Source organism: Triticum urartu, chromosome 6A, assembly GCF_056163025.1.
Source record: "Triticum urartu cultivar PI428250 chromosome 6A, HENAU_Tu73, whole genome shotgun sequence".
Lineage (NCBI taxonomy): Eukaryota > Viridiplantae > Streptophyta > Magnoliopsida > Poales > Poaceae > Triticum > Triticum urartu.
Genome location: NC_141878.1, coordinates 572,522,843 through 572,537,754, shown reverse-complemented (window position 1 = coordinate 572,537,754; position 14,912 = coordinate 572,522,843). Strand labels below are relative to the sequence as shown.

Below are 14,912 nucleotides of genomic sequence, written 5' to 3'. Positions count from 1 at the left end.
CCGACTCTGACGAAGAACATAGAAGAACAAAACCAGGCATGGCTGGCGCCACGGAAAATCGCCGAACAGTCCACCTACAGCCAGTCGTCGTACACCACAGGGCTCCGCCACCGCAGCTTCGACTCCACAGCAACGAGGCAAAACCGTGGACACGCCGAAGAAGAGCCGACTACCGCAACCATTGCCGGGTCGCCGACATCGCTCCTACCATCATCGTTGCCATAAAAGTCTGGTAGCCACAATAATTCTCTCGGGACCGCCGCCCCGACATCCACCGCTCCGTCACGCCCAGCGCAATAAACCGGCACCGCCTTCCGGGGCCGCCGCCCTGACATACCACCGTTCCCCTCGAATAGCAACGCCGCACAACCTAGCTGCCCGCAGCCCACGCTGCTCAGGGCAACCGTTCGCAGACCACAAACGTTGCATCACATCCGGGGCCGCCGCCCTAACGTAAAGTCAGACCGCCCTCTCTGGGGCGCATCGACCGAGCCGACACCCCTACCACCCAAGCGGGACAAGGATTGCCACCCAACCAATGTCGAGATAGAACCCCACCTCATAGAGCTGCCACTCACATTGTTCTCGAGATCGCCATCTCGACGCACAATCAGAAACCATCCGGAGCCGCCGCCCCGACGTCCACTGTCCCCGACGATGAGGAGATCCGTGCAAACTGCAACATGCTGACTCTCCAAGATGATGCCTCAAAGAAGGAAACGGCGTAGCCGCCGTCATCGCCCGCTTCGACCAACTGAAGCTAGGGATTTCTCCCAAAGAGTTGTGTAATGGAGCTCCATGGCAACACCTCCAAGAAGGGGAATGACACCATGGCCATGGCGCCGCTGCTGCCGGCACCGACCCAAGGTCAATGCAAGACTTTCGCTCGGAGCTCCTTCACACCTCCGAATCCGAGAAGATCCGAAGCACTGCACAGTGCACAATCCCCATGGTCGGCTTTCACCGGCTCCACCTCATCCAGTAGCTGTTGCCGCACCTCGCAACCGCGCCGGCAACCACAACATCACCTCCCATACCCCGCTCGATGCCAGAACCACGGCGCCCAAGCCCCTTGTGCAGCTGCTGCCCGGGCCCCTACCACCGGCTCCGCCGCAAGCTGCAGACGCCCCGAGACGACGCCACCGATCGCGCGCCAATTTAGCCCGCCACCACGACCACCGCAGACCTCCTCGCGCCCCGCCAACCACCTCCGACGACGCGCCCAGCCGCTGCCACTCCGAATCCGACCTAGGCCGGCCAGATCCGGCCGCCACGTGCCTTCCGCCGCCCCTCTGCCGCGTCCCACCGCCCGCGCCGGAGCAAGGGAGCAACACCGAGGGCCGACGCCGCCGGACACCCGGAGCAGCCTCCGCGACGCCAGTCGCCGCCGAATCGCGCCCGAGCGGTCGGGATCCGCGCGCCGCGCCACCCAGCGAGGTGCCCCGCCGCCACCCTCCCGGGAGCCTGCCCGGGCTTTGCCGGCGGGCTCCTCAGGGGGCGGCGAGACGAGGGGAGGGGGAGGAGGGGAGAGGTGGCGGCGCTGGTGGGGGCTCCCCCGTGTCGCCAGAGCAGAGGCGATGCGGGTGGGTGGGAGGAATTATGTATCTGTACAATGACGTAAGTTAGCTAGATAGCCGTTTCACAGTTGCAACATGCATTGCGCCGGCGCTCTGGCTCGGCTGCGCTTGGCCAACAGTGGCGCATAGTGGTGAGCCGGCTAGGGCGGCGAGCGGAGGCACGGGCGGCGGTCGGCAGCAGCAGCGCATGCGTGGCCAGCAGCGATGAGCAAGGCTGCATCATGACATCGCGGCACACGTTCAGCCCGATATGACCGCACGCAACTAGGCATGCACATGCTCATCCAGCAATTCCTTGTGGACTCGCGTTGCAGCCATTAGCACGACCATTGCTATCCAGCGGACTGACCAGATGCGCGGGGAGTAGGAGGAGAGAAGGAGGAGTTCAAGCGGAAGTGCGAAAGACATCATTTTTCGTTCTCTTGGCTTGTCCATGGCTGACAGTCTCAAACAAGAGCGGCGGCTTGCAGCGAGGAAGGCAATAACGAACAGATTCGTTTTCTTCGCTTGCTCTGTTTTTGAAAAAGGGGTTGTGGTTTTTTTAATACAGAGAAAATACGTACTACGCTTTTGGTAATACTACAGTTGTAAATACCATAGTTTTTTGGGTTGCCAAACAGCTTACAGTAATTTAAATTGTAGTAATTTAGAAAACTGCAACATTCCTATAATACTTAGAAAAAACTGAGCCATCAAACGCAGTTAATCCTCACAGATTTAATAACGACATGCTTTAAGTTCAGTTGTGTGTGGCCAAATTTGTTTTGACCCTTTAGATAGTTGAGCAAGATTTGACCCCGGTTCCAAAATAATAATCATTGTTCAAGAATTCATCTAATTAATTAGTTAACGGGCTAGTTAATCGCTACTTGTAGGATGGCCAAATCGAATAGCACCTATTTGTCTCGTTAACTTTTCAGGCCGATTAACTTACCTATGAGACCGATTAATAGGTTGTCGGCTGATTAATCGTTGTTGGCCATTAATTTAGGGGCAAACAAAGCCCAAAATTTTGGCCCTAACCCCTCCCATTCCCCTCTCGCTCCTCATTAGGCAGGGTTCGACAAAATCGTAACATATTTGGTATATTACATAGTTGAGAGCATGAGAGTATGATATAATACCATAAAAATTAGATATATGTTAGCATAATCTTATCTAATTTACCGATTAATGGTCGACCGATTAATCCAATTAATTGGCCGATTCGTCGATTAATCGCTACTCCCAAGCTGACCGAGCAGCTACCAGTTACCGACTTCCTTAACAATGATAGTAATAATAAGGATCTGACCCTTTTTTCACCACCGGGGTCGATGGCTGTATGGTATGACGGCCTACCGCCAAGGCCACTAGCGGTAGGATTAACGGGAGGCTCGATCAACTGGATGGTGGGCTGACGTGGACTCAACCCCCTCCTCTTCTAAAAAAAACCCTAATGTATGTAGGGAGGGGGAAAACATGTGGTAGGAATGCAACTACCTCCGCCAGCCTTTTCGACGGTAGGGTTGCATTGCGTACCAACGCCAGCACTCCTACCGCTAAGTTTCTCAACAGTAAGTTGGTAAAACTACTGTATCTGAAATCGATTTTTTTCTCACGGTAGGGAATGCAACCCTACCGTCGGGGACTATGGCGGTAGGGTCCTATCCCATTTAAATGTTGATTCTCTTTCTTCAAAACTTACGTACTTATAGGCAACATCGCCGCGGAGCCTCTCACTGATACACTCAGCTTATAGGCAACATCGCCGCAGAGCCGTCAACCATTTCCACGTGGCACGAAGCTTTGCCGGGATGGTTGTGTAAACTGTGATCTTTTTGTGGTATATGCCGAGCTTTTCTTATAAGCCGAGCATATTTATTTTGTCACTCTCGGCTTATGTTCATATAAGCCGAGCCCATTGTTTTCGTCGTGTTTTATTCTTTTAATACTCGGCACATAGGCTTATAAGCCGAGAACACTTTACGCTCGGCTTATATCCAGATACATGGCAACTTAAGTGAGACAATCTTTTGTCTACACACGTACAATGTATGACCGTTAAGGAAAAGGAACGCCCTACGGAGTACTCCCTCCGCTCCTAAATATAAATTTTTGGAGAGATTTCATTTTAAACCATATATGGATGTATGTAGATGCATTTTAGAATGTAGATTTACTCATTTTGCTCCGTATGTAGTCTATAGTGAAATTTCTATAAAAACTTATAGTTAGGAACGGAGGAAGTATTTGATAATTATTGGCATGCCAAGCAGCTGATTTCCGGCGAGGAAATAGAACTGATAAAGTATCGCCTTTCACAACCAAACAAGAAAAACTACACAAATCTCATCGGAATCGTGAGATTTAAATTCCCCGTGCGAGGCTCCACAACCAAACAAGAAAATCTACACTAACTTCCACAACCAAACTGATAAAGTAGAGCTTGTCGCCGGGACGCTCGCCGGCCGTGGACATGGCGGAGAGCCTGCTCGTCCTGGGGATTAACCCGCCCGCGCGCCTCAGGTGCTGCGACTGCTGCGCCGCGGGGGACGGCCTGAGGGCCCTGCTGGCGCACTGCCGGCTGTTCATTCGCTTCGGGCCCAGACCGCGGCTGGACGGCGGGGAGGCGGGCTTGCTGCTGCCGGCGGCGGCCGCCTGCTTCCGCGCCCTGTGGAGACTGCACCGGAACGAGCCCGGGTGGTTCGTTGAGGAGCATGTGCAGGACTGCCGGCTCCTGGTGGAGGACGGGGACGAGCCGCTGACGGACTTGCCCGACGAGTGGGTGGCGTCGCCGCCGGCAAGCTTGACGGGGCTGGGTGAGGCGGAGCGGCAGTTGGGTGTCGACAGCGCAGGCCCGTTGGGCCGACTCGCATCCGCCGTCGCCATGAGATGAGAGATCGAGGAGCGTGAGTAGTAGAAGTCTGGTGCGTGGAGGGGATGGAGGTTTTGGTGTTACTTGCGGTGGTTTGGAGACTAGAGCTGTAAACCTGAGTGAAGCCGGTTGGGTGGGATTTGTAGAGACGAGCTTCAGTGGGCGAGATTTCTATAGAGACGAGTATATCTAGGAACATTCGGATCAAGACGTGGGGACCTGAACGACGTGGCGCCTCAGCTTTGCTTGAAAACCGGCCGACCTCTGAGAGCATGGTTAATAATAGAGCCTTCTGCTGGCTATATAGATGTGCCATGTTACTTCAAATCATCATAAAAGCCCATTAGTATGGTGTCCAAAAAACGGATTTACAGCATGTAAGTAGTTTTTTTAAGGCCCAAGAAGGCGTTTGCTTCAACAAGTGCTGCAAAATATGTTGCGCATGCGAGTCCAGCGGTCTTATCTGTAGCAGTCCAGAGTTTGCAGCGCGCGCGACCGGACGCACTAAATATGATGCGCGCGATGCCTTTTTAATACGAGCACTGCATTAGTTATAACGCGCGCGTGCTTTTTGTGCGGCTGCTGGAGACTTTAAATCGGGTCCGCGCACACTAAAAGCAGTTTTTATATCGTGCGTCGCTTATATAGCGCTTCTGTTGGAGACGCTCTTACGCTTCACTATCCTGTACTTTTTCATCATATTCCTAAGTTTAAGTCTATTCTGTCTGTTGTACCCAAAGCCTAAGTTATAATTTGTTTGCATATTTGGGTTTGTGATAACGCGGACTTTAAAACCAGACCACTTCTGAATATATTTAAATGATTTTTAAAATACAAATTTTGAAGCATGGTGATTCAGTTGTCAAAATAATAATTTCTAAAAGTATATTTAATATCGGTCTTGTTTTAAAGATCTTGTCAGAAAAAAACACAATTTTACAAAATAATGTAAGTTAAACTTTTATTTCAAAATATATTAGACATCTATTTATCTCAATGAAACTAAATGAATAGGAAATAATATGTGATTGCATGTTACAGGAGAGAGAAAACCCTATGCACATGATGACAGAGATCCCATACATCATCAAATTAAAACAAAATGATGGATGCATGCATGGGACCTTCCGTGTATGGTAGAAAATCCTCTCTCGGGAAAGCCAGCCTCGAAGCCTAGGTTTATCCTTACAGATTAAATCATGACAGGCTTTGCAGCTGTGTGCTGCTGCAGTGACCTGGCCAAGTACTGTTCCGATGTTTTCTTTCTTCTTTTGATTAATGACATTTCATTGAATTAATATACAGAGGTAATACAACAACATCAAAAGAATATCCGGCCTCTGCAAAGCATAAATCACAGTGTTGAATATATGTATAGGCTATCATATGGTTAGGATCTTTTCCTAACAACCATTGTTTCCTTGTATAGTTAAGGATGTGAGCTACCCCTTGTAGATATACGTGTGTGTTTGTGCACCCGATCAATTATCATGAGTTGCATTGTCAAACTACATGGTATCCGTTACCCTCACATCCAAACCCTAGCCATCCGCTCCCTGCCGCCGCATGTACTGCCGTTGCTGCACCTCTCTCCATCTCCTACCCTCTCCAGCTACAGTCGCTGCCCCTCACCTACTGCTGCTCCTCTCCCCGATCGCCTATTCTCAAAACCCACCCCGATCGCCCCAACCACCCCGGTCGCCACCCCAAACCCGATCGCTCCACCCTCCAGCTAACCACCCTGATCGCTACCCAACCCCGATCGCCACCCAACTTGATCGCTCCTCCCTCTAGATAGGCTGCCGCCACTACTTCCTCTACTTAAGTCACTATCGCTACTCCTCTCGGCTAAGGCCGCACCACTGCACTTCCTTGTTGTTGCCGCCATGGTTCCCCTAGTTCCTCCATCTCTGGTGCCTCTAACCCCTTTGTCGGTCCACCCTCCCTCTGCCGCTGACATCCGCAATCTCAACATCTTCGATCGCGTTCCCATGGGGCTGGATCAATCCACCTCCACCTACTATGCCTGGAAAACCTACTTCTCCTTGGTCTTCCGTGAGTACTACGTCCATGATCACATCAACGACTCCATTAGCGCAAGTCTCACGATGGGCGATGCCCAGTGGATGGCCATCGACGCCACGCTTATCCGCTGGTTGTACCACCATCTCGAAGGACCTCTTCCACACGGTCGTACGCGACTATGATGATGCCTACTCCATGTGGACGAAGCTCAATGGCTTTATACCGACAACCACCTCCAGCGTCTGGTTTTCCCTCAGCGGGAATTCTTCGGGTGTCATTAGCATGACTTCTCAATTGATGACAATTGCATGCACCTGAAGATGCACTCTGATGACCTCCGTGACATCGGAGAGGTGATCTCCGATGAGCTCCTTCTTAGCACCCTCGCCGCTAGCCTCAATGAGGATTTTGGCAACGCCGCCTCCAACCTCACCTTGGTGCCCTCGCCGACCTTCCAAGAGGCCATGGCATACCTGCGCTTGGAGGAGCGCCGGATGAAGCATGTGAAGGCACTAAAATAGCGCTTGCTGGGAAGCAACCCAATATTTGTTTTTATTTTTTTCTTGTGTGTCAATATGGTTATTGTTGTTGTAAAGATCACAATGTGCCAAGAGTAGCCTTGAGGATGTTTACAAAGTACTTTCTTATAATTTCTCTATTACATCCAAAGTTTTCAGAATTTTTGAAGTTCCGGAAGTATGCATTTAAATTAGATTACAACGGTCGTTATGATTTTGACAGATTGTTGTTATGTTTTTGTTATCTTCTTATACTTGAGTATCCATGGTTTATATTGGGGGATATAAATTGTGGAAATGAAAGTATACAGTAGCTATTGTTTGAAAATAATTATGCAAATTGTCTTGACAATACATGTAAGGTGATTTATTTTTACGTGTACTAACCCCTCTAATAAGTTTTGCGAGGTTTTGTGTGGATAGTGTTTTTAACGTTGAGGGGAGATATCTATATCAGAGGAATAAGGAGAGACAAGTGTTTAAGCTTGGGAATCCTGAAGGCACCCGAAGGAAATATTCAAGGAAACTCAAGTGTCTAAGCTTGGAGATGCCCCGGAACACGATAATTTATAGGGCGACTCCCTCAATATTGGCATTGAAACTCTTAGTTGTTAACTTTCTACTTTAATAACAATTGTTACCTCTAGACTCCAGAATACACTGGTCATAGTTTGTGTACGGTTCCATATATTTGTTCATGTCATTTCCATGCATGTTAATATGTGAAGTTTGACGCGAAATATGTTAATATGTGAAGTTAACGGATAAGTGTAATTAACCACTTACTTGTCACCAGAGTATATTTCAAAGTCATTTCAAAATGCAATAAGTAAATATAAATGCAATAGAAAAAATTGAAAAAGCCATTTTTCATTAAGAAATAGTTTTGCAAAAAGTTTTATCATTTATGCGACTAGTTGTGTCTCACTACTCAGTTTTGCCATTAAAAGTTACAACTACTTAAAAATGCCATCGTTCCATGAGATGCTTGCTCAAAAATGCCATCGTTCCGTTAGATGTTTGCTAAAAAATGCCACTAGACATTGTTATTTTCACGTCAAACCCGTTGACCATGTTATATGAAAAAGTTAAGCCTAGACCCACATGTCGGTTCTCTCTATCTCACAATGATAAGTGTGGCCCCACTTGTCAGGAGTAACCAAGCGATTTATTTTACAGGAAAATAAGAACGCTGTTGGCATCAAGTAGGCCCCACACTTTATTGCAGCGGGATAGAGGGAGAGCTGGCATGTTGGTCCATACGTATTTATGTCATTATAACATGGCAAAAGAGATTTGAGATCACAATAATGGTGTCTAGTGGCATTTCTGAGCATCTGTCTAACGAAGCGATGGTATTTTTGACAGGTTGAAATTTCTAGTGACAAAACTGAGTAGTGGGACACAACCGGTGGCATAAATGATAAAAACCCCAGCAAAAAATATGCAAAGTATATGCCAAGTGTTGTTTATCGGGTACTAGGCTTACGTGTTACATAAGCCGAGCCTCTCATAGATACACTCAACTTACAGTGCCCACCACCGCGGAGCCATCAACCACCTCCGTGATTGTCACATGACACCAACCTTTCTTGGGATGGTTATGTAAGTCGTACTCTTTTTGTGGTATATGCAGAGCTTATTTTATAAGCCGGGTATACTTTTTGTCACTCTCGGCTTATATGTCCATTGTCTTTGCGTGTTTTCTTCTTTTAATACTCAACATATAGGTGCCGAGAACCCATGAATTTATGCTTGGCTTACATCCAGATACACGGCAACTTAAGTGAGAGGATCCTGGTAATGGTATTTTTGTTTTGCACCCGTACAATGTATGATCGTTGACGGAAAGGGACGCCCTACTATTTGATAGAGACATGAGATACAGCTCACCGGTGATAATTATCGGTATGCCAAGCAGCTGATTTCCGGCGAGGAAACAGAATTGATAAAGCATCATCCCCTTCCACAACTAAACAAGAAAAACTACACAAATCTCGTCGGAATCGTGGGGTTTAAATTCCCCGTGCGAGGTTCCACAACCAAACAAGAAAATCTAAACTAACTTCGACAACCAAACTGATAAAGTAGAGCTTGTCGCCCGGACGGTCGCCGGCCGTGGACATGGCGGAGAGCCTGCTCGTCCTGGGGATTAACCCGCCCGCGCGCCTCAGGTGCTGCGACTGCTGCGCCGCGGGGGACGGCCTGAGGGCCCTGCTGGCGCACTGCCGGCTGTTCATTCGCTTCGGGCCCAGACCGCGGCTGGACGGCGGGGAGGCGGGCTTGCTGCTACCGGCGGCGGCCGCCTGCTTCCGCGCCCTGTGGAGACTGCACCGGAACGAGCCCGGGTGGTTCGTCGGGGAGCACGTGCAGAAGCGCCGGCTCCTGGTAGAGGACGGGGACGAGCCGCTGACAGACTTGCCCGGCGAGTGGGTGGCGTCACCGGCGGTGACAGGGGTGGGTGAGGCGGAGCGGCAGTTGGGTGGCGAGAGCGCTGGCCCGCTGGGCCGACTCGCAGCCACCGTCGCCATGAGAGATCGAGGAGCGTGTGCAGTTGAAGTCGGGTGCGTGGAGGGGACGGAGGATTTGGTGTCACTCTGCGATGGTTTGGGAGACTGTGAGTTGTAAACCTGAGTGAAGCGGGTTGGCCTAAATTTATAGGGACGAGCTTCAGTAGGCGAGATTTTTATGGAGACGAGTGTCTAGGACCTGAACGACGTGGCGCGCGAGCAGACAGCAGCGACTGTGGGATCGCCTCAGCTTTGCTTGAAAACCGGCCGACCTCTGGAATGCATGCACGGGAGCATCGGTGTTTGTGGAGTACGCGGGAAGGAAGGAAGGGATCGTGGAGCCGGCGATGGTGGCAGAGCGCGTCGTGATCCGGCCGCTTTTGTTGCTACTGCTCTGCGTCTGGCTCTCGTTCGATTCTGGTCGACCGAACGATGAGACGTGGCCGTCTCTTTCAGTTTCACTGCCATCCGTTTCTCTGTCGCTTTCTTTTTTCAGTCTTGCGTGCATCGGGGCATTTTACAGCGAACTGCCGGGTGCCGTTGTCGGAGCCTTTGTTAATCCTCACAGATTTTAATCACGACAGGCTTCAAGTGCAGCCGTGTGCTGCTCCGGTGACCATGGCCATGTAATGTTGCGGTCACGGGAACGGAAACAGCTCTACGTGCCGCCCCGACCCGCCATTGTCTGCCTCCGTGCGCTGCATCACTCACGATTGTTGATGATCAGATGGCCTACTGATTAAAGATGAGCGACGAAAGGCGTCCCAGCCTTTTTTTCCCCGACAAAATTTCCCTTCTATTTAACTTATATACTTATTGTAAAAGTTTTATTAGCCCTAGAAATAAAGTACTACTTGCATGCCCCAGGGAGGAGGTTTTGGAAGGATTTAATCATGGCGCTCCCCCGATTCGAACAACACAAATGATTTCAACGAGGTATAAGTATGCTCCAACTTCCCTGTCATGGCATGACGAACACTTAAATGAGTACTCCCTCCGCTCCAAATTACTCGTCGCAGAAATGGATGTATCTAGAACTAAAATACATCTAGATACATTCATACCTGCGACAAGTAATTCAAAACGAAGGGAGTAATACACAACAAATTTTAATATTGATATTTCTATTAACCAAGGACCATGAACTAATACCCTTTCATATTATGACACTGATACAATTAAATCACATGTTTCTTATTCAGTGATCTACATGCAAATTTACATTATATCATTCTTATATAGCTATCATTCTTGGACTAGTCTTATAACCTGTGCACATTACCACTTCCTAATTATAGACTCCTAAAACGATATAAGTGAAGCATGAGAGGGCAATTATTTCTATAAAATATAATCACCGCCATGCTCTTGAGCAATTGCCTAACTCAAGAAATATAAGTGAAGCACATAGTGTATTCTAATAAATCATGATGAATGTGTGTCTCTTTCAAAAACTGTGTCCAGCAAACAATGATTATGGAAAACTAAGAAAAAACAAGCAAACAAAACTATGGCACAAGACGCTCCAAGTAAAATTTATATAATGTGATGAATAAGAATATAGCTCCAAGGCCAGATATTATCCAGAAGGGAAACTTGTAATTAGGTATATTTCATTGGCTTCACAATTTTTTATGTCTCATTTGTAATTTAATTGTTAAATGCAGATAGTATAGACAAGTTTTCTCTCGAAAGAAAGGCACCATTATAAGATGCTCAAGACGACATGAGTTGGGAGAAGATTCAGAGCTTGTTTGGCAATCAACCAACTCCGCAAAATCCGAGGATCTGTGGAGCACCTATTTCCTAGCTTCGCGATTTTCCACTGCAGCTCCGCCTACTTCAGGAGAGGAATCGTGGAGCGGAGGGACTCCGAACATAGCCTCAATATGATCGAGGCAAGAGGATTGATAGAACATTATCATTCAATATGATTCGATATTATTTGGCATTATGTTCTACTTAAAAGTTTTAATTCTATTTTTAGTCTTGTAGGTTACTGAACCTTGATGTCTGATGATCTGTTTTGGAATTTGGGAATGCAAGACATCCATTTAAAGTAATTTTCTACTTTGCTTTAGCCTTACATTAAGCAATTTGACTGTTTCATTTTGTGCTTACAAATCGATTTCTATTATGTTTGGCAATTTGTGTTACAAACTGTGAAATACACCTTCATTTAATGCATGTAGTGCATCAGGGAAACATTAGCTCCAGCTCCACCCTTGTTCATAGATACACTTAGCTTATAGGCAACACCGTCACGGAGCCATCAACCACCTCCGTGATCGTCACGTGGCACGAACCTTTGCCGGGATGGTTATGTAAGTCGTGCTCTTTTTGTGGTATATGCCGAGCATTTTCTGTAGGCGAGCATACTTTTTGTCACTCTCAGCTTATATATATGTTCATATAAGCTGAGCCCATTGTCTACTTATATGTTAATATAAGCTGAGCCCATTGTCTTTGCCGTGTTTTGTTCTTTTAATACTCGGCATAGTCTTATAAGCCCAAAACCCATGAATTTACGCTCAGCTTATATCCAGATACACACAACTTGAGCGAGACAATCCTAGTAACGATTTTTTTGTTTAACCCGTACAATGTATGATCGTCAAGGAAAAGGAACGCCCTACTATTTGATAGAGAGATGAGAACCAACTCACCGGTGATATTTATTGGTATTCCAAGCAGCTGATTATCCGGCGAGAAAACATGACTGATATAGCATCACCGCCTTCCACAACCAAACAATAAAAACTACACAAATCTCATCGGAATCAGAACTGATATAGCATCATCGTTAAGGAAAAGGAACGCCCTACGGAGTATTTGATAATTATTGGTAATGCCAAGCAGCTGATTTCCGGCGAGGAAACAGAACTGATAAAGTATCGCCTTTCACAATCAAACAAGAAAAACTACACAAATCCCGTTGGAATCGTGGGATTTAAATTCCCCGTGCGAGGTTCCACAACCAAACAAGAAAATCTACACTAACTTCCACAACCGAACTGATAAAGTACAGCTTGTCGCCGGGACGCTCGCCGGCCGTGGACATGGTAATTAACCCGCCCGCGCGCCTCAGGTGCTGCGACTGCTGCGCCGCGGGGGACGGCCTCAGGGCCCTGCTGGCGCACTGCCGGCTATTCATTCGCTTCGGGCCCAGACGACGGATGGATGGCGGGGAGAGCGGGCTTGCTGCGGCCGCCGGGGGCCACCTGCTTGCGCGCCTTGTGGAGACCGCACCGGAACGAGCCCTGGTGGTTCGTCGGGGAGCACGTGCAGAAGCGCCGGCTCCTGATAAAGGACGGGGACGAGCCGCTGACGGGTTTCCATGGTGAGTGGGTGGCGCCGCCGCCGGTGATATTGACGGGGGTGGGTGAGGCGGAGCGGCAGTTGGGTGTCGACAGCGTGCAGGCCCATTGGGCCGACTCGCATCCGCCGTCGCCATGAGCTACTTCCTCCGTCCGGGTTTATTAGGCCTAAAGACAACTTCTCTTAGACCAAGACACATTAATTCTTCCATTCCACTTCCAATGCACTCTCTCACATGCATGCAGCCAATGAAAAAAACAGGCATGAAGTGTATTAATTTCCAGCCATGGCACCAACAACAATTGCTTTCGATGCAACCAATGAAATGGTTGCATGCATGCACCTTTTCAAAGCGGGGCCTTATAAAAGGGGTCATGCTTGTGATGCTGAGAGGCCTAATAAATTCGGACGGAGGGAGTAGATGAGATATTTAGGAGCGTGAGCAGTAGAAATCGGGTGCGTGGAGGGGATGGATGTTATGGTGTCACTTGCGGTGGTTTGGGAGACTGAGAGCTGTAAACCTGAGTGAAGCGGGTTGGGTGGGATTTGTAGAGACGAGCTTCAGTGGGCGAGATTTTTATAGAGATGAGTATCTAGGAACATTCGCATCAAGACATGGGTGCTGATTGGTGAGGACCTGAACGACGTGGCACCTCAGCTTTGCTTGAAAACCGGCCGACCTCTGACATGCACGGGAGCGCGTTATCCGGCCGCTTTTGTTGCTACTGCTCTCTGCGTTTGCCATCTGGCTCTCCTTCCATTCTGGTCGATCGGACGTACAGACGTGACCGTCTCTTTCACTGCCATCTGTTTCTGTGTCGCTTTCTTTTTTCTGTGTTCCCTGCATCGGCGCATTTTACTGTGAACTGCCGAGTTCCAAAAGATCATGGCGGGAAAGCCGGAGAAAAGTCTCGTGCATGGGAGAGCCCGACTGCCCGAGAGCCCTTGATTTGCTTTGAGATCCGGAAACATGCATGCATAGGTAATCAAAATTAGCCAGCTGTTTCTTTCACCACATGCAAGGACACTGTTTAACTATGCAGCCTTACGCTTCACTATCCTGTACTTTTTCATCATATTCCTAAGTTTAAGTCTATTCTGTCTTTTGTACCCAAAGCCTAAGTTATAATTTGTTTGCATATTTGGGTTTATGATAATGCGGACTTTAAAACCGGACCACTTCTGAATATATTTAAATGATTTTAAAAATACAAATTTTGAAACATGGTGATTCAGTTGTCAAAATAATAATTTCTAAAAGTATATTCAATATCGGTCTTGTTTTAAAGATCTTGTCAGAAAAAACACAATTTTAAAAAAATAATGTAAGTCAAACTTTTATTTTAAAATATATTACACCTCTATTTATCTGACTGAAACTAAACGAATAGGAAATAATATGTGATTACATGTTACAGGAGAGAGAAAACACTATGCACATGATGCTAGAGATCCCATACATCATTAAATTAAAACAAAATGATGGATGCATGCACGGGACCTCCCGTGTATGGTAGAAAATCCTCTCTCGAGAAAACCATCCTTGGAGCTTTAGTTTATCCTCACAGATTAAATCACGACAGGCTTTGCAGCCGTGTGCTGCTGCAGTGACCTGGCCAAGTACTGTTCTGATCTTTTTCTTCTTCGTTTGATTAATGACATTTCATTGAATTAACATATGGACTACAGAGGTAATACAACAACATCGAAACAATATCCGGCCTCTGCAAAGCATGAGTCACAGTGTTGAATATATGGTATAGGCTATCATATAGTCAGGGTCTTTTCCTAACAACCATTGTTTCCTTGTATAGTTAAGGATGTGAGCTACCCCTTGTACATATACATGTGTGTGTCTGCTTGTGCACCCGATCAATTATCATGAGTTGCATTGCCAAACTACATGGTATCAGTTACCCTCTGATCCAAACCCTAGCCATCCGCTCCCTGCCGCCGCATCTTCTGCACCTCTCTCCATCTCCTACCCTCTCCACCTACAGTCGCCGCCCCTCAGCTGCTGCTGCTCCTCTCCACGATTGCCTATTCTCAAAACCCACCCCGATCGCCACCCCAAACCCGATCGCTCCTCCCTCCAGTTAACCACCCT

The 14,912-nt window shown here is 47.9% G+C and overlaps 2 protein-coding genes and 1 pseudogene across 2 annotated transcripts; all 3 read right to left on the bottom strand.

Annotated features, from left to right (window-relative positions):
* Positions 1 to 3,926: 3,926 nt before the first annotated feature.
* LOC125512844 (uncharacterized) lies at positions 3,927 to 4,448 on the bottom strand. The gene has a single exon (XM_048677916.2). It carries the CDS (start codon positions 4,446 to 4,448, stop codon positions 3,927 to 3,929), a length of 522 nt encoding a protein of 173 aa, XP_048533873.2.
* A 4,451-nt stretch (positions 4,449 to 8,899) lies between these two features.
* LOC125512842 (uncharacterized) lies at positions 8,900 to 9,587 on the bottom strand. Its single transcript, XM_048677915.1, has one exon. The coding sequence runs from the start codon at positions 9,506 to 9,508 to the stop codon at positions 8,993 to 8,995; it is 516 nt and encodes a 171-aa protein (XP_048533872.1). The 5' UTR covers positions 9,509 to 9,587; the 3' UTR covers positions 8,900 to 8,992.
* Positions 9,588 to 12,436: 2,849 nt separating this feature from the next.
* LOC147966473 (uncharacterized) lies at positions 12,437 to 12,941 on the bottom strand (annotated as a pseudogene).
* Between the last annotated feature and the right edge of the window lie 1,971 nt (positions 12,942 to 14,912).